Source organism: Leucopleurus acutus (genome assembly GCF_964270905.1).
Source record: "Leucopleurus acutus genome assembly, chromosome: 5".
NCBI classification, from domain to species: Eukaryota; Metazoa; Chordata; class Mammalia; order Artiodactyla; family Delphinidae; genus Leucopleurus; species Leucopleurus acutus.
This window is the reverse complement of record NC_139147.1, coordinates 60408372-60428572: the sequence shown is the minus strand read 5'-3', so window position 1 is coordinate 60428572 and position 20201 is coordinate 60408372. Positions and strand designations below refer to the sequence as shown.

Genomic DNA, 20201 nt, shown 5'->3' with positions numbered 1-20201 from the left:
TATCTTTGATTGCTGTAGCTTTATAGTAAATCTTTCAGTCTCACAATGTGAATTTTTCCACTTTATTCTTCTTTTTCAGAATGTTTTGGCTATTCTAGTTTCTTGTTCTTTCTGTATAAATTGGCAATCTTGTCAATTTGTATAAAAAAGCTTGCTACATTTGGGACCATATTGAGATTGACTGGGATCATATTGAATGTAGATCAAATCAGGAGAGTTGACATTTTAACAACATTGGGTCTTTAATCTGTGAACATGATATAGCTCTCCATTTATTTAGATCTTTGATTTGTTTATGAGTATTTTATAGCTTTCCACATATCTTATGTATTTTTTGTTAGATTTATACCTAAGTACTTATTTTTGTGGTGCTATTGCAAATGACATCTTTTTAAAATTTCAGATTCCATTTATTCATTGCTAGTAGGTAGGAACACAGTTCATTTTTGTATGTTGACCTTGTATCTTGCAACCTTGCTAAACTCACTTATTCATTTTAGGAAGTTTTTTGGTAGACTTTTTGGGGGGGATTTTCTACATAGTCCACCATATTGTCTGCCAATAAAGGCAGTTTATTTCTTCCTTTCCAATCTGTATGCCTTTTCTTTCTTTTTCTTACCTTATTGCACTAGCTAGCACTTCCAGTGCAAGGTTGAATAGTACTGAGAGAAGATATCCTTGCCTTAGTCTGGATCTCAGGGGGAAGATTGAGTCTCTCACCATTAATGTCATATATGTCATATATTTTACTTTTATGTATATTATAAATACCCATCACCTTGTCACTGCTATTGCTTTATAGTTATATTTCAGTGTATTTAAAAATAAGCTGAAAATTATATTTTACATTCATTTCTTCCATTTCTGGTGCTCTTTATTTCTTTGTGTAAGTCTAAGTTTTTAAGCTATGTCATATTCCTTCTGCCTGAAGAATGTCCTTTGACATTTCTTACAGGGTTGGTCTACTGGTAATGAATTCCCTTAGTTTTTACTTGTTTGAGAATTCTTTATTTTTCCTTCCTTTTTGAAGGGTATTTTCACAGGGTATATTGATAGAATTCTGGTTTTACAGTTTTTTTTTTTCAACACTTTAAAAATGTCATTCTGTTGTCTTCTTGCTTATCTGGTTTCTGGCAAGAAGTTTGCTTTAATTCTTATATTTGTTCCTTTGTAGATATCGTAGTCTGCTCAGGCTGCCATAACAAAATACCACAGGGCAGGTGGCTTAAACAACAGAAATTAACATTCTAACAATCCAGGAGGCTGGATGTCCAAGATCAGGGTGACAGCATGGTTAAGGCCACCTTCTCAGTGTGTCATCGCACGTCCTTTCCTTGGTGCATGTACACAGAGAGGGAGAGAGACAGTGTGTGAGCTCTCTGGTGTCTCTGTTTATGAGGACACTAATACCACCCTTAGAACCTCATTTTACCTTAATTACTTCTTTAGCGGCCCCATGTCCAAATACAGCCACACTGGGGCGGTGGGTGGTGTGGGTTTAGGACTTCAACATATGAATCTGGAGGGGAACAAAAACATTAAATCCATAAGAGTAGGTACGATGGGTTTCCTCCAGCTGCCTTCAAGATTTTTTCTGTCTTTGGGTTTTGGCAATTTGAATATGATATGTCTAGGTATAGTAAGTTTGTTTGTTTGTTTGTTTTCCTTGCTTGGTGGCCTCTAAGTTTCTTAGGTATGTGGTTTTGTGTCTGTCTGTAATTTTAGGATATGTTTTACCCATTATTTCTTCAAATATTTTACCTGCCCCATTTTTTCTTCTCCTTCTGAGATTCCAGTTACGCTTGTATTGCATTGTTTGATATTGTCCCACAGCTCTTCAGTGCTCTGTTGTTTTTTTTCACTTTTTTTTCTCTTTGCTTTTCAGTTTATATAATTTCTATTGCCCGAACTTCAAGTAACCTGATACTTTCCTCGGCTGTATCAAGTCTAGTGATGAGCCTATTGAAGGCCCTCTTCATTTCTATTACTGTGTGTTTTTGATTTCTAGCATTTTCATTTGACTCCTTATTATAGTTTCCATATCTCTGCTAAGATTACTTATCTAATCTTGAATGATGACTGCCTTTTCCATTAGAGCTTTTAATATTATCATAAGTTATTTAAAATTTCCTCTCTGATAGTTCCAACATCTTTCATATTTGAGTGTTGTTCTAATGATGGCTTTATCTTTTCAGACTTTGTTTACTTCTTGTCTTTTAATAGGTCTGATTTTTTTGTTGTTGAAAGCCAGACAGGTACAGGGCAATAGAAACTGAGATAAATGGGCCTTTAGTGTGGAGATTTGTGTTAATGTAGCCAGGCCTTGGGCTATGTTTGAAGTGTGTTGTTGCTATGGTTACCATTGTTGAGGTTTGTTGTTGCTATGGGCACCATAGACTTCAGTGTTCACTAGTGACTTATTTTTTGTCCTCTCTTCTGGCTTTAGGTCTTCCCTTTGTGCTGTTCCCTGAGAAAATCTGTCTCTTGCAATCCTCCAGCTGTACTCCTCTGTTATTACTAGAGGTTTGCTAGCGTGCTGGTGTGTGGATGAGGGGAGCATTCTCTAACGTTCTCTTGGGAGTGCACAGTATTGGCCATTCGGAAGAATTTCTGCTCCTACTCTAGGGGCAGAGCTTTTCCCTGCCCCTGTGTTCCCTTCTTTCAGTATCCACTGTCTTGGTCTGTGACCTTAAAGCCCTTCCCTCTGTGAGGTTCCTTCTTCACTTGAATGAGATAGGGAGGCTGGTCTGGGCAGAGTTCCCCTCCCCCAGCTGCAGTGGCATTACACTAGTGCCTTCAGGTGGCGCTGCTTGCAGATGAAGCCGCGGAGAAGAGTAGGGGCAGATTTTGCAGTGGTTGCTGTTCCTCTCCCCCAGCTAGAACCACGGTGGGGACTTTATCCAGATTTTCCCTGATCCTCTCTGTGAGAGCCTGGTGGAGTTCCTAGAGCAAAAAGGTAGGAACCTCCCTATGACTGTGACCCCCCAGGAGCTTCACCCTTCTCATGCTGTCCCACCCTTGGCCTTCAGCAATTAGCCAGATTTCTAGCTTAATGATCTTACTGGCTCATGGTGTAGGGTAGCTTCTGCCTCAGATAAGCAAATGCTTGGGTGTTGTGTCTCACTGAAGGTGCCTGTCTCCAGATTTGGGGATGGCTTCAGTTCTCTGATTGGTTCATAAAAAGTCATTAATTTGTTATCTATCTGTCCAGCTTGTTTCTTGCTGGAAGCAACCTGCTTATACAGAGCAAGAAGGATGAGAAATACATTACTGGCCAATAGGTTGTTCTGTTTCTCTCACTATCCAAGCCCAAATCTTTTCTTTTTTATGAAAGGTAAAATGTAAGTTCAGTCTACAACAACAGACAAAATGATTTTGTCACATAGACTAGTTTCCATTTAGTAAATCAGCTGTTTGTAGCTGTCTCAATTGAGATGGATGCATTTATAGACTGACTTGTTTGAGCTTTCTTTGGGAGCAGCTTTAGATATAAAATGCACTTGGCAATTGTCTCCTTTTGCTTCTGAGCAAAGATGCTCTGCACAATGTGTTTTTCTACCCAGTTTATCATGTGGTTGTATTCCTTTTGATGCATCATTTTCTGCACAGGTGATTCTTGACCTCCTATATACTTTATATAGCCATTACCAGTAAGCAACCTCCCAGGCCATAGCAGTGTTATTCCTCTGAGCATCAAAAAAGTTAATGACACTTCTCAACCAGTGCCTGCTGTGGCTTGTCCAAATCAGCTGCATCCTGGATGTGTTTGATGGAAGCCTGCTTCCTGTCTTCTAGTTGGGCTGTTTTTGCTCATTGAGTTTATCAGCAAATTGTCCGACAGAGGTACCATACTTCTTTCTAATTACATAGATGAGCAACCCTACTGTTGATAAAGGTCTCTAGCAATCACATATATTTCTTTGGGTAGAAAACACAAGATCAGTTCTGTGATACCAGTTTTAGGATACAGAACTGGAAGAATTCCTCAGGGATAAGCCCATGACAAATTTGTCCTCCATATTGTAAAAAAAGAGGTGGGAATTCACTAGAGGTCCAGTGGTTAAGACTCCATGCTTTCATTGCTGAGGGCGTTGGTTCAATCCCTGGTCGAGTAACTAAGATCCCACAAGCCGTGTGGTATGGCCAAAAAATAAAACCCCCAAAAAACAAAACAAAACAAAAAAGAAGTGGTTCAAGGTCTAGACATGGCTGCCCTCTGTGAGAGATTCTTGTTACCTGCAATTTGCCTCTATCTACAAGTACTGCATTCTTCAGAGAGGGGCCACTGAAGCAATGGCAGAAGTACCACCTATGGCAGCATGGTCAGTGATGCTCCAAGTGGTGGCTTAATGTCCCTGTGACCCTGACAGGATAGCATGTCAGGTGCAGCAGTAAGATGGCCAGTCACAGGTCTCACACAATGATCTTTTGAAGATAATCTAAATTCCTTTTAACATCCCATTGCTTTATTTTTATTAAAAGTATTCTAGAAATACGTACCAGGCGGTAACTTTTATGGCTGTGTAAATATGCTTTGTATTAATAGACAGTTGATGAAGTTTATGGTGGAAAGATAAATTTGTCAGAGAAGACCAGGCAAGATTTGAAGTCTTTCATAATTGCTTAGCAAGCATATTTGTTCATTTAACAAATATATGTAGAGCATCTACTATGTGCTAGGCATTGTTCTAGATATTAGAGAAGTGGAGAAGACAGACAATAGCCCTGCCCTCATAAAGCTTATATGCTAGTGGGGAAAACAGGCAATGAATAAGATAATAACTAAGAAGTAGAGGGAGAGGTATAATGGTGAAAGCAAGATGGGGAAAGCCTCTCTGAAGAAGTGATATTTGAGCTGCTAGATGCTGAGGAGGCCTCTATAAGGTCCACAAGGGCAGGTTAAATGTGAGATACCTATTAGACATCCAAATGAACATGTCAAATAGGCAGTTGAATATATAAGCCCAGACATCAAGATTGTAGTAAGGAACCTGGGAGTCAAAAACATGTCAGTGTTTTTAATGCTCTGGAAGTGAATGAAATCAACTTGGGAGACTGTCTGGATAGAGAAGAAATATGAGGATCCAGGACTAAGTCCTAGAATATATGAATAACTACTCAGAGGATGAGGAACTAGTGAGGTAGAAAGCATACCAGGAGAATTGTTTATTGAAAACCTGAGAGAAAAAAGTATTTCTGGAAGGAAGTGATGGTGTTTAACTGGGCCAAATGCTGCTGGGTTCAATTAAAAAGAGGACAGACAAGTGAAACTTTGATTTGGCAACATGGAGATTATTCATGACATAGACAAGAAGAGTGTTTTCAGTGGACTGCTGGGAAGGGAGCCCATATAATAGGGGTCACATGTGGTCGAAGAAGGATTTTTTTTTTTCTGTTGGCAGTTGGTCTTTTGAGTGTTGTTTTTTAAAAGATGGGAGGTATCAGCACATATATGCATATTGATGGGAATGATCTAGTAGCGAGGGAGAAATTCATGATACAAGAGGGCAAAGACTATAAATTACAGGAGTGCGTAACTGGGAATACGTTCCAGAGCACAATGAAAGGGTGGCTTATAATGGATGGAAGGCAGAGTGTGGGAATGGTGTCGACTGCCCAGTATTCTTCTTAATTCTTGCTGTAATTCCTTGTCTTTCTTTCAAAGCAGTAGTGGTGGAGATATATATATATTTCAAATGAGCCTTATTTGTTGCATATCGTTTGTTGAATAATTTAAATCAGAAAGATACCCTGATTTTGTGTCCCTTTTTAGCCTGAGTGAATTATGCTCTGTGAAACCCTAGCTGCATAGATCCCCAGTATAAGTGCCGTCTCAAGGCAGACAGCATCATTTCATGTAATCCTCCCAATAAACCTTAGATGCAGGTGTTATGGACATTTTCTATACAAGGAAATGGAAAATACAGTAATAGTAATGAAATACAGCCAACTCTATTGAGGAAATCTTAATCAAGGGAGGAAATCACATTTAAAGTAAATTGCTGCATATGAATACAAAACTTTGGCTCAAGCAGATATCTGATTTATTAAATGTTTTTCTTTCTATTTTTCCATGGAAAAGTATACTTTTAAAAAATCTACAAACAATAAATGCTGGAGAGGGTGTGGAGAAAAGGGAACCCTCTTGCACTGTTGGTGGGAATGTAAATTGATACAGTCACTATGGAGAAGAGTGTGGAGGGTCCTTAAAAAAAATAAAACTACAGCTACCATATGATCCAGCAATCCCACTCCTGGGCAAATATGCAGAGAAAACCATAATTTGAAAAGATACATGCACCCCAATGTTCATTATAGCACTATTTACAATAGCCAAGACATGGAAGCAACCTAAATGTCCATCAACAGAGGAATGGATAAAGAAGCTGTGGTACATATATACAGTGGAATATTACTCAGCCATGAAAAAGAATGAAATAATGCCATTTGCAGCAACATGGATGGACCTAGACATTGTCACTACAGAGTGAAGTAAGTCAGACAGAGACAGACAAATACCATATGATATCACTTATATGTGAAATCTATAAAAAAGGTACAAATAAACTTATCTACAAAACAAATAGAGTTACAGATGTAGAAAACAAACTTAATGGTTGCCAGCAGGTAAGGTGGGGGAGGGATAAATTGGGAGATTGGGATTGACATATACACACTACTATATATAAAATAGATAACTAAAAAGGACCTACTGTATAGCACAGGGAACTCTACTCAATACTCTGTAATGGCCTATATGGGAAACGAATCTAAAGAAGAGTGGATATATGTATATGTATAACTGATTCACTTTGCTGTACAGCAGAAACCTACAGAACATTGTAAATCAACTATATGCCAATAAAATTTTTTTTAAATAAATAAGTAGGCCATTTTCTCTCACAAGCCACATGAAAATGGTTTTCCTTAAGAAGCTATGACACCAGCCATAGAGTTGTAATTCTAGGAATATAACTTAGGTGTGTGTGTGAACAGGGTTGGCCTAGCCTGAGGGCTTCTCCGGACGCTTACTGTGTTAGATTCCTGTCTACAAGTTGCAACTGCTGCCTCGATGCTACAGGGACATGTCAGTGGATGTGAAAATGGCCAGCTTCCATTTTCCTCCCCATTTAACTCTCAGCTTCCTCTTGTTGGTCATAAGAAAATTCTTGAAAATAATTTTTCTGTCCATTCAATATCTCAACTGTCTAATAAAGATTATGAAGGTAATTTTGGTTGAATCCTTTAGAGAATATGGACATTTCATATTCATTGAGGAATGTGTACAGATAAAGGTAGTGTGGATTGGAAGATCAGAGCAAATCTCCCTTCCACCTTAGAAATGTTCCAGTGCCCTATCTCTCTTTTTTTTTTTTCCTCAGAGAAGACTCAGGCAATTAAGTAGCTTGTCAGAATCAGCCAATTCACCACAACCGTCTTCTTGACGTGAAATTGTGGCAAATAAAGAGAAAGAAGCTTAAATTAAGTGATTTTTACTGCAGAGACTAACAACTACTGTGAAGACAGTCTGAAGTCTTTGCTTTTGCTCCTGTGACTTGCGTAACAGCCATCACTAGACTTTTAATGGAGTATGAAGTATCTTTAAATTTGAATAGAATTATTCATATATAAATTTCTACCCCATGATCTAAATGAAGGGGCTATATTGCTACGTTTCCCGTAATAATAAGGGGAAAATACTGATTGCTCTCCTGTTTTACTTTCTAGTAACTTGGTGAGATGTAATCATTTCTGTGAACAATGCTGAATAAATCCAAGGATATGCATAGCCCTGATTCTTGCAGGATTCATGAGGAACTTTTCCTCATCCTCTTTGCAGAATTGTTTCCTTTTTTTTAATGTTCCAGTGTTCTGTTACCATGATTAACATGCTGTTTAGTGGTTACATATTCAAATTAAAATAATTAGCTATTTGTTGAAATGAAATTCATGAGTTTTTAGGTCATTGCATCTTTTATTTTTTTTAGTTTTATTGAGGTATAATTGACAAAATTGTAAGATACTTAAAATGTACATAAAACATGATGATTTGATATATGTAGGCATTGTAAAAGGATTCCCACTGGGTTAATATATCCGTCACCTCACATACTTATTGTGTGTGTGTGTGTGTGTGTGTGTGTGTGTGTGTAAGAACGCTTGTTTTCTCCTCTCTTAGTAAGTTTCAATTATGAAATGTTAACTATAGTTACCGTGTTATACATTAGGTCCTCAGACCTTATTCATCTTGTAACTGAAAGTTTGTACCATTTTTCCAGGCCCTACCTATTTCTCCCACCTCAAAGGCACTGACAGTCACCATCCTACTCTGTTTCTACAATTTCAACCCATTTTTGTTTTAAGGTTCCACATATAAGTGATACCACTTAGTATTTTTGTTTTTCTCTGTCTGGCCTATTTTACTGAGCATAATGTCCTCAAAATTCATCCATGTTGTCAATAATGACCACATTTCCTTCTTTTTTTTAAGGCTGAATAATATTCCATTGTGTGTATCTATAGCACATTTTTTTATCCATTCATACATTGATGGATACCTACTTTGTTTCCATTCCTTGGCTATTGTGAATAAAGTTGCAATAAACATAGGAGTACAGATATGTCTGAGACAGTGATTTTGTTTCCTATGGATATATACTCAGAAGTAGGATTGCTGGATAATATGGTAGTTCCATTTTTAATTTATTGAGGAACCGCCATACTGTTTTCCACAGTGGCTGTACCCGTTTACATTCCCCAACAGTGTGCAAGGGTTCCCTTTTCTCCACATCCTCATTAGCATTTGTTTTCTCTTGTCTTTTTGATAATTGCCATCCTAACAGGTGTAAGGTGATAGATAGCTCATTGTGGTTTTGATTTGTGTATCCCTGATAATTAGTGATGCTGAGCACCTTTTCACATACCTGTTGGCCATTTGTGTGTGTCTTCTCTGGAAAAATGTCTCTTCAGATCCTTTACCCATTTTTTCAAATGAGTTTTTTGGGTTTTTTTGCTATTGAGTTATATGAGTTCCTTATATATTTTGGATATTAACCCCTTATTGGATATGTGGTTGCAAATATTTTCTCCCATTCTATAGGTTGCCTTTTCATTTTGTTGATGGTTTCCCTTGCTGTTCAGAAGCTTTTTAGTTTGATGTAGTCCTGCTTATTTATTTTGGCTTTTGTTGCCCTTGCTTTTGGTGTCAAATCCAAGATTTTGATTACTGATTGAGTCTATAGTAATTAGTCTATTCAGATTTTCTAATTCTTCACGATTCAGTCTTAGTAAGTTGCATGTTTCTAGGGATATATCCATTTCTTCTAGATTATCTAACTTGTTGGCATTTAATTGTTTATAGTAGTTTTTTTTAGGATTCTTAGTGTTTCTCAGTTTTCTGTAGTAATGTCTTTCATTTCTGGTTTTGTCTTTTTTTTTTTTTTCCTTAGTCTAGCTAATGGTTTGTCTGTTTTGTTTTGTTTTGTTTTGTTTTTAAACAGCTCTTAGTTTCTGTGATCTTTTTAATTGTCTTTCTACTCTCTATTTCATTTATTTCTGCTCTGATCTTTATTTCCTTCCTACTACTAACTTTGGACTTAGTTTGTTCTTCTTCTAGTTCCTTGAGGTGTATAGTTAGGTTGTTTATTTGAGATCTTTCTTTTTTCTTAATGTAAGCATTTAAACTTACCTCGTAGAACTGCTTTTTGCTGCATCCCATAAGTTCTGGTATGTTGTGTTTCCATTTTCATTTTTGTCAGATATTTTTAAATTATTTTATTTTTCTTTTGACTCCTTTTTTGACCCTTGGTTGTTCACAAGCATGTTGTTTAATCTCCACATATTTGTGAATTTTCCAGTTTTCCTCTTGTAACTGATTTCTAATTTCATAACATTATAGCTGGAAAATATGCTTGGTATGATTTCAGTCTTTTTTAATTTATTAAGACTTGTTTTATGGACTAACATATGATCTATCCTGAAGAATGTTCCATGTACACTTGAGAAAAATATGTATTCTGCTGCTGTTGGATGAGATGTTCTGTATATGTCTGTTAATTCCATTGGCTAATGTGTTGTTTAAGTCCAATATATCCTTGTTGATTGTCTAGATGCTCTATCCATTGTTGAAAGTGGGTTATTGAAATCCACTACTGTTATTGTATTTCTGTCTATTTCTCACTTCAAAATGTTAATATTTGCTTTATATTTAGGTGCTCCAATGTTGAATGCATAAATATTTTAAATTGTTACATCTTCTTGATGAATTGACCTCTTTATCATGATATAATGACCTTCTTTGTCCTTGATATCACTTTTGGCTTAATATCTATATTGTCTTATGTAAAATAACTACCCCTGCTCTCTTTTGGTTCCTGTTTGCATGGAATATCTTTTTCCATTCCTTCACTTTCAGTCTCTATGTGTCCTTAAAGCTGAAGTGAGCCTCTCATAGAAAGCACATAGTTGGGTCTTGTTTTTTTTTAATCCATTCAGCTACTCTGTGTCTTTTGAATGAAGAACTTAATCTATGTACATTTAAAGTAATTATTAATAGGTGTGGACTAGCTATTGCTATTTTGTTAATTATTTTCTAGCTGTTTTATAGTTCCTTTGTTCCTTCCTCTCTTGCATTATTCCTTTGTGCTTTGATTATATGTATTTGTGCTGTGATTTATAAATATTTTGTATATTTACTATAAGTTTATGCTTTATGGTTACCATGAAGCTTACATAAAACATCTTGTAGTTATAACAGTCTATTTTAAGCTGATAACTTCAAATGCATACAAAAACTCTACATTTTTACACTTCTCCCACTATAGTTTATGTGTTGGTCACAATTTTATATTGTGTATCTATTACAAGTTATTGTAGTTATAGTTATTTTTAATACTTTTGTCTTTTAACCTATACTAGAGTTTTAAGTGATTCACTCATCACCATTACAATATTAAGAGTATTCTGAATTTAACTATATATTTACCTTTATCAGTGAGTTTATACTTTCATATGTTTTCATATTACTTATTAGTGTTCTTCATTTCAACTTGAAGAAGGCCTTTAACATTTCTGGTAAGGCTGGTCTAGTGGTGATGAACTGTTTCAGCTTTTGTTTGTCTGGAAAACTCTTTATCTCTCCTTCAATTCTGAAGAACATTTTTTCTGGGTAGAGTATACTTAATTGGCTGGGTTTTGTCTTTCAGCATTTGAATATAACATCTCACTTCTCTGGAGTACAAGATTTCTGCCCAAAAAATCCACTGATAGTCTTATACTATCAGTGTATAAGGAGTGCACTTATACCTAACAAGTTGCTTTTCTCTTGCTGTTTTTAAGATTCTTTGTCTTTAATTTTTGACAATTTAATTATAAAGTGTCTTGGTGTGTGTCTCTTTAGATTCATCTTATTTGGTACTTTTTGGGCTTCCTGGACCTGGATATCTGTTTCTTTCTCCAGGTTAGGGAAATTTTCAGCCAGTATTTCTTTTTTTTCTTTTTTTTTATTTCTAGATTCATACCATTGTGATCAGAAAAAAATGCTTGACATGATTTCAATCTTAAATTTATTGAAACTTATTCTGTGGCCTAGCATGTGATCTGTGCTGGGGAATGTTCCCTGTGCACATGTTTCATGATGCAAGATTCTGGAAAGGGAGTGGTCAAAACCTAAAAAACGTGGTTATAATGAGACTAGAGCAAAATAAGAAGTAATTGGCTTTATAGAATAGGGTATACCAATGTTTCTGTATATTGTCATAGGTGTAGAGGTAGAGAAATATGAGACAAAGATGGAGATAAAGTACTTTTCCCTTTGAAAGATCTATAAAATTTTATAAAAGAGCAAGCTGGGAAAACTCTTTTGCTAAGTTGTTTAATAAGTAAGAAAAGTGTTGTTAAGGAAGAGGGACTAGTTACGACAGAATGAAGGCATTGTTTAAAAGGCCAAGTTTATATGGATTTGCCTCTTTAATCAGCAGAATTTTGTGGTTAAAAACAGTCACAGATAAAGTACTACAGGATGGAGCAGATTTAGAACTGGCACTGGGAAAAGACTGTATCATTGAAGCCCGAGGGATTACAGATGCTAAGCATCTTTCCAGCTGCCTGACCATGTGAAGTTGAACTGTCCAGTATTTCTTTGAATAAGTTTTCTGCCCCTTTCTCTTCTCTCTTTCTGGGACTCCTATGTTTATTCTCCCTTTGATGGTGTCCCATTAGTCCCTTAGGCTATCTTCACTTTTTCTCATTATTTTTTCTTTTTGTTCCTCCAGTTGAATTCCACTGCTCTGTCTATAAGTTGACTGATCTTTTTTTCTGCTTGATCTGGTCTGCTGTTGAACCCCTCTGTTGAATTTTTCAGTTCAGTTATTGTATTCTTCAGCTGTATGATTTATGTTTGGTACTTTTGTATATTTTCTATCTCTGTTGAAATTCTCACTTTGTTCATGACGTCAGTGAGCATCTTTATGACCATTATTTTGAAAACTCTATTGGGTAAATCACTTATCTCCATTTCATTAAGACTGGTTTCTGGAGGTTTATCTTGCTCTTTAGGTTGAAACATATTTCTCTGTTTCTTCATTTTTCTTGACTCTCTGGGTTGGTTTCTGTGCATTAGATAAAACAGTCACCTCCACTAGTCTTGACAGAGTGCTCACATGCAGAAGATGAATCTCATCAGCCTGGCCCAGGCTCCTGGTTGTCTCTCAAAGCTTTGTCACTGCCTTTGTCCTTAGTAGCTCCCTGTATTTGAGCATGTGCCAAGACCTATCGCTTGGGGTTGGAGATGCAGAGCCTGAGTAAGGGAATCCCTCTCTGCTGGTTCATCCTGTGTCCTGGGGGCTGACTCTGGGGCAGGTGCTTTCTGTGCGGCTCTTCACTAATCCATGCAGCAGTCTCATCTGAACCTCTTTCCAGCTCCCAGAACCCTCTTAAGCCAGCCTGCAGGGCTGTAAATGAGGCAGGCTTCAGGGTCAGGCTAAGGGAAGACCCTCAGGCTGGAGGCAAGGGGGCTGGACAGGGGAGACACTTGGGGAAAGCAAGCAGAAAAATCCTCTGGGCGCAGAAGCGGCTCTCTCTCCAGGAGCCGGGATTGGGAAGGAGCTGGTTTAGAGGCAGCAGCCTTCCCTATAGGGGTCTGGATCTCAGAAGCGGCCCTGTGCTTCTTCCAGCAAATTCTGGTTCCTGGTCAAAAGACAGTTGTCAAAAGAAAGGATCTCGGTCAGCACCTTGATACACACTGATTATTAGAAGCTGTACCCTCAGGCAGCAGCTGTGAAAATACGTAGTTAAGCCCCTTCCAGGGAGAAACTAGGAGATGTGTGTTTTTCCTGCTCCCTTTCACTGAGCCCAGGTGTATAACCATGGGGCTGGGTGGCCAGGGCGATGGGAGGGGGGGTTTCTCCTGTGCCTGTTTAAAGCCTGCTTGTTTGCCGTAGTCCTATGGGACTTGTGAATGTAAGTTCCACTGGCTGTCAGAGCCAGGCAGTCCAGGGGCCCATCCCACTCAGGTGGCAGTCACAAAAGTTAGCATGCAAAATGTGTGTACAAGCTCCTTTCAGACAGATGCTAGCAATCTGGTTTTATCTTTGGAGTGAGCCAGAGGGAGAAGGCAGAGGAAGTACCCAAAGGCTCCCTCCTGCTCTGGAGAGGATCTCAGCCAGCTCCTAGATGCGTGCTAAATTAGAATCTGGACCCTCAGGCAGCAGTTAGTAAAGTATGAAGTCAAATCTCTTTCAGGGAAAGACTGGGAAATGGGCTTTTTGCCTGCTTTCTCAGGACTGAGTCCTGAGAGCACAGGAATGAGTATAGGAGCATAGCCACAGTGAGTACTCTCATCCAATAAGACCTGTTTCATTGTTTGCTATAGTCTTGTGTGTCTCGTAGACACAAGCCTTGTTGGTGTTTGGGGGCCCATCCCTTGCTTGAATGGTTGTCTTTAAAGTTGGGGTGCTAGATGTGCAGTCCAAATCCTTCACTCCTTAGGAAGAAGCTGGGAGTTCCCTCCCTATTATAGGGCACTGAGCCAGGGGTGGCGTTTATGGCAAGCCTGTGTCTCAGCCTTTCCTGTCAATATTTTTGATGTATCAATGTAGGTATTTTCTCATTCGCTTGATGTGGAAAAGTCACACAGCTAGTTTCTGGATTTCTTTCAGAGGGAAGTGCTCCATGTGTAGCTATACATTCAGTGCATCCAAGGGAGGAGGGAAGTTCAGGAACTTCCTGTCACTATTTTGGTTCCTCCTTGGCATTTTTACCTATTTATTTTTTCCAGAAAGAACTAGAGAAGCAGAAGAGAATTAAGAGGAACCAGCAGCTGGAAGCAATAGCCAAAGAACATTATGAAAGCGTATTGCTAAGAAAAAAAGGTCTGGAGCCTTGGAAGAGACTGAGAATGCAAAGCAAGCAGAACCTCCAGGTACAGTGTCACACTCTTATCCCCCCACATCAGCAAGTGGACTTTGAAATAGGATAAACACCCAATGAGGCTTTGGAGGTCGTTTGGAGATTTAAAAGTCAGAGAGAGAAATGAATTGAGTGTGGATATTTACTTGTTTTAGATAAAAGTTTGAGTTTGGTCTTCCAAGGTAGAGAAAGACCTCTGTAACTGAATAGGTTGGAAAAAACTAGAGTACATTTTTTATTAGAGAACCTCCAAGGTAGGATGAATAGAGGCCTCTCTCAATTTTAGCAGTGTATAGCTATGTAATAAAGGAAAAATAATTACCATAAGGTATACTTATCAGATTTCTGCTGCAATAAAGCTGCCTAACAAACAGCCCTGAAATATCGTGGCTTACAACTCAGGTATTTATTTCCCACTCACATGTTTGTGGGCCAGTTTAGATCAAATTCAGATCTCTCCACAGCCTCTTTCTGGCTCCAGCTGTTATTCAGGGCAAGCTTTCACCTGGCAAATGTCTGAGATACAAAGGCCAAACCCAATTATGTAAACTCATATGAAACCTTGGCTTGTATCATGTCCACAGCAAGTCATAAGGCCAAACTCAAGGTCACTGAGAGGAGAAAGAGGCTCCATTTACTCCAGTGGGAGACAGGATGAAATCACACGCAAGTGTGTGGGTGTCTGATCCTATTATCCGGAATAGTCATCCACTCTACCACACAGGGATAAATGAAATCAAATACCACTGAAATTCAAATTTATCCAGTGCACAGAACACGGCATTTAACTAAATGATCAAAAGCTCAAAATAGATAAAATGTTATCTCTAGAATTCTGTTTCATAATAAGGTCAGTAATGCCTACCAGTTATGACCACTTTTATTTACACGCTCGGCCAAGTTAATACTGAAAAGTAAGGCTAATCTTCTTGGTTATGAAAACAAGGATTAAAGATGAACAATAATGCTGTGGTATCATAAGAATCCCACTACATTCAGTAATGCTGCAGGTTGTACCTTTGTGAACGTGACTTAGGCTACTCTTTTTCCTCCCCTAGCCAATCTATTCACCCTTCATTCTCTTTGTTCTCTTCCTATTTTCACACTTTCTTTTCTTCTTTTTATCTTCCCTAAATGCCCTCCCCACTGTTTTTCTGTCTCTGATTTTTTGTCCTCTGCCTCCTAACCAGTGGTTCTGGAACCACTGAGTATCTCAAACCAGCTAAGGAGGCCAATTTGTGGTGGTCAGGCCTGAGGGCGTGAGGATCCCTCCTCTTGGAGGCCTTGACCCATCTGTGCCCCAAGCATTGCTATTTTCCTGGTAATGATATGGGAGGGCTGAGCCTTAGTTTTCTGAGTGAATGAGTCTGGAAATGAAATCTGAATGGAAATTTGCTTCTTGCAATATACTCCAACAAACATTAGTCATATCAGATAGTTTGTTATCCAGTTGAGCGCTCCTAGTTTTGTTTTATTCTCTCTGGCTTTTGTCTGTTTCTTTGTTTTTAATTATTAATACACGAAGAAAAACCAGACAGGAAGTAGAAAAACTCACTCTTAAATTCTTATCAGCTCTTCTTTTTTGGTCCCTGTTTTTGACCGAGTAAAATCAAGAAAGGTATAAAATTTAGAAACAAAATAATCTATAGGTGAATAATCAAATTAAATTTTTAATAATTTACTCATAAGAATATAAAAAGAGGGCTGCCATGGTGGCGCAGTGGTTGAGAGTCCGCCTGCCGATGCAGGGGACACGGGCTCGTGGCCCAGTCCGGGAAGATCCCACATACCACGGAGCGGCTGGGCCCATGAGCCATGGCCGCTGAGCCTGCGTGTCCGGAGCCTGTGCTCAGCAACGGGAGAGGCCACAACAGTGAGAGTCCCTCATACCGCAAAAAAAAAAAAAAAAGAATATAAAAAGAAACAGGAGTTTGAGTTCAAAATGACAGTTATAGGCCTTAAATATAGAAAAACCTAATTAAAATAAAAACAGGAGAACACAGATCTGAATCCAGCATTTCCAAATTTTCCTATTCATAAAACCATCTGGAGAGCTTATAAAAATGCAAGTTCCTGTTCCCACCTCCAGGTGTTCTCAGTAGGTCTGGGTTGTTGGCCAGGGGGCTGGGGGTGGTGTGTCAGGGAATCTGCATTTTTAAAAAGTAGCCCAGGGACTTCCCTGGTGGTCCAGTGGTTAAGACTGTGCTTTCAATGCAGGGGGCATAGGTTCGACCCCTGGTTGGGGAACTAGGATCCCACATGCCACATGGTGTGGCCAAAAAAAAAAAAATTAAAAAAAAACCAACAGTAGAATAAAAAACTATAATATTAAAGAAAAAAAAAAGTAGCCCAGGAGATTCTGATCCAAGTAGTCTGAGCACCACATTTTGAGAATCACCTCTTTAGTTTGTAACAAGTGTGTTAGTTTCCTATGCTGTTATCACAAATTACCACAAACATAGTGGCTTAAAACACAAATTTATTATCTTAAACTTCTGGAGGTCAGAAGTCCAAAATCAGACTTGCTGGGCTAAAGTCAAAGTGTCAGCAAGACAACTGCCTTCTGGAGTTTCCCAAGAGAGAAACTGTTTCCTTTTCCAGCTTCTAATGGCTGCCTGCATTCCATTGCCCATAGCCCCTTCCTCAATTCACTCTAATCTCTTACATTCATGTCACATCTCATATTGATACTGATCCTCCTGCCTCCCTCTTACAAGAACTCTTGTGATAACATTTAGGGCTCTCCCATATAACCCAGGATCATCTCCCCATCTTAAGATCCTTCACTTAATCACATCTGCAAAATCCCTTTTACCATGTAAGGTAACATTTAGAGGTTCCAGGGATTAGTTTGTGGCCATCCCTGAGGGCCACTATTCATCCTACCACACAAGATAATAGAATTTTAGAATATTAGTAATCTTCTCTTTCAATTTGTAAATAAGGGAACTGAGTCTTAGAGAGGAAAACTGACTTGCTTAAGGTCACACAGCACATTGGTTACAAAACTAGAATGGAGCTCAGCAACCCCTTCCTCCAAAAATCCTGCCCAGTTCAGGCATGTCTTCTGTGCTGTGTAGGAATCAGAGGTATATGTAGATACCAACCACCAGCTGAAAGTTTAAAAAAAAAAAAAAAAAAAATGAAGAAGTAAGAAAGTTAGAAAAAAAACAGAAAGAAGTAAAAGTTCTGGAGGGCAGTAAGAGGAAGCAGTATCTTCTTCATCCAGCAGAGCTGACATCCAGGAAGGGATAGAAAAAATTAAGAAAGAAAAAGCATCCAGTTAAACAGTTCCTGGCTTCTTTATAACGTTTTTGGGTTTTTTTTCAGAAGAGTTATTTAGCATTTTCCCTTAAACTCACATGTGCTATATTTCATTTGTTCCAATAACAGTTTTCAGAATTTTTAAGGGATCTTCTGATTATCTTTCTTTTTCTCCCTGGTTCTCTGTGTTTTCCTAGAAGATGGAGAGCAGAGAGGGTAGGAGGTTGTGTGTTTCTGGCTCCCCTTGCCTTTTGGCTCCCAGGTGTCACAGAGACCTCCTGTGATGGTCATTTTGGCCAGTATGTGACTGCCAAGGGACTCACTTAGATCAGTCACATTCACAGTGCTCAGTGGTGAGACAAGACTCAGAAAAAGGTCTAATGGGGAGGACTAAGAGAGAAGGGCTTTTCCCTCTGCCTCTTAAGAGAATGTAACAGTTACTTTTAAAAAAATCTATAAAGTCTGAGTTCTATGTTTATTTTGGTAGAATGATACTCTGAGCCCTTTAAGTTGGTAAGATACTAAATTATTCATCATGTTATTTTTCTACCAAATGGTTTGTGGTTTATTGATAATGTCTAAATTTCAGTGCTAGTGACAGCTCCTTCTACAAAACTAATTGAAAGTATTGGCATTTCCTCAATTAGACAGTGGTTAAGCACATAATAAAGAGAGGTTTGTTATGCAGTTGCTGCCCAAGCTCCAGGAGAAGGAACCAAGAGTGTTGCCGCCCATGCACCTTTAAAGCTCAGTGCGAGCGACAAAATGGTTTTGGAGGTTGTTTGTTCCATTTCCTGAATAACCAGCCAGTCACTGTGGTCTTCGGGGAGTCAGCATTGAAAGGCTATGCATGATGTGAATCTAAAGTCCCCATGTAATACAGTAATACAGTCAGTAGTCAAAGCTTTTAGGACATAGGTGAATGTCCGTAAGATTGTTCTCTCTAGTAACCGCCTGTATGTGGTTTACAGCGTCCCTTGCCAAGGTGATGTGTATTTCCTTAAATGATTTAACATATAAGGAATAATTCCCTTTTCTCATTTAAAAAACTGTCCAGGTGGCCAAAGGACATCACTCTTTGGCCCTACAGAGGAAATGCCTGCTGACCTGGTTCCAGTGGAGTCGGGAAAGCCTGGCTAGGAAGATGGCCAAAGCTGATCAATTTTATTCCCAAATATTACTTAGGAAAGTCATCCGGAGCTGGCTACTGGTAAGGCCCCAACGAAGGGAGTGTTAAATACATGTCTCTGCCCAACCCCATGTAAGAAACTTAGGTGCACTCCAGATGTCAACAGTCATTATGTTTTTTTCAAGAACAATAGAGAAGAGGCAATTCAATTCACTGCTTTGAAATGAATTTGAAAATGTCAGTGTTTTGTTAGTATAAAATCTTAAGCACGTTTCTTTTCACATACAGAGTATCCCTATAAACTGTAATGTGTCATTACATCAGCTTTTGTTTTTATACTAATTTCTTCTTTCTTGTCCCATAATTGCTCAAGCGGTTTTACTAGAAACCTACGCCCTCAGTCTTATAACTGTTTCTATCCCTCTGATTCCATTTATTATCTTCTAATACCTTACAGAGGATATGGCCTTGGCTGCCACACCATCCTTTCTCCTTATGCCTCCAGTGTCCTTTGTTTTGTGTCTGGTTCGGTTCTTTCTCTTTTGTACTGTTTATTTGCTTGAATTCTTTGTCTATGCTGTTATTTGTCTCACTTTTTTCCCTGTTCTCATCCCCAGTACCTGACTGACCTCGAGGAAGAAGTACAAACACTGTGTGTACATTTTCTTCAGAAGAAGATTTTCAGGACCTGGTATAACGTGGCCAGGGAGGCCAGGATCGATTCCCAGAACAAGCACAAGGTTGCGGTGGAGCACAGTGACAGGTGAGGTTTTCATCTCTACGAAAATTCACTCAACTGATTTCACAATTGCTCTGCAATAGATTCTATGCCTGGAATGTTCTAAAAAGATGAGGTGGAGGCTAGGAGAGCTGGGCACTCGGAGATACCCGGCAGGGGTGGGAGTCCCAGCTCGCCCCCTGACTGCATGAGTGAAGACAAGAGAGTAACCCCCTTGAACTCCAGGGTCCCCATCTTTAAAATGAGGAAGGGGAGGAGGATGCCTGCCCTCCCTTCCTCACAGGACCAGCAAGAGAATACAGTGAACTGTGCATATAGCTGATTCACTTTGCTATACAGTAGAAACTAACACCACGTTGTAAAGTTAACTATACTCCAATAAAAATTTTTTTTTAAAAGTGAATTTTGAAATACATGAAACACACCTAAACAGAGGTACTGTGTTCTTTGTCATAGTTTTTTCTTTAAGTTTAATTTTTTTAAACATTATTTATTGTGAAATATAACACAAATATAGATGAGTGCTTAAATCCTATAAATACAGCTTAATGAACTATAAAGTGGACACCCCTATCACCACTCCTGAGGTTGAGAAGTAGGACACTGCTGGCCCCTAGAAGTCCCCACGGGCTCCTCCCCAGTCACAGGTCCCACCCTTTCCTC

At 38.7% G+C, this 20201-nt stretch overlaps 1 protein-coding gene and 1 pseudogene across 3 annotated transcripts in view; one reads left to right on the top strand and one right to left on the bottom strand.

Moving 5' to 3' along the window:
- Nucleotides 1–20201, top strand: part of CCDC191 (coiled-coil domain containing 191) — a 101752-nt gene that overhangs the window by 69619 nt on the left and 11932 nt on the right. For both annotated transcript variants that reach the window (XM_082839958.1, XM_082839957.1), the window contains 3 exons: nt 14276–14419; nt 18728–18880; nt 19417–19562. In XM_082839958.1, the coding sequence (XP_082696084.1) occupies nt 14276–14419; nt 18728–18880; nt 19417–19562 (443 nt within the window). The remainder of the gene's footprint in view (nt 1–14275; nt 14420–18727; nt 18881–19416; nt 19563–20201) is intronic.
- LOC309962284 (ATP synthase F(0) complex subunit B1, mitochondrial-like) lies at nt 3319–4274 on the bottom strand (annotated as a pseudogene). The gene has a single exon. The product of its transcript is annotated as an ATP synthase F(0) complex subunit B1, mitochondrial-like (transcript).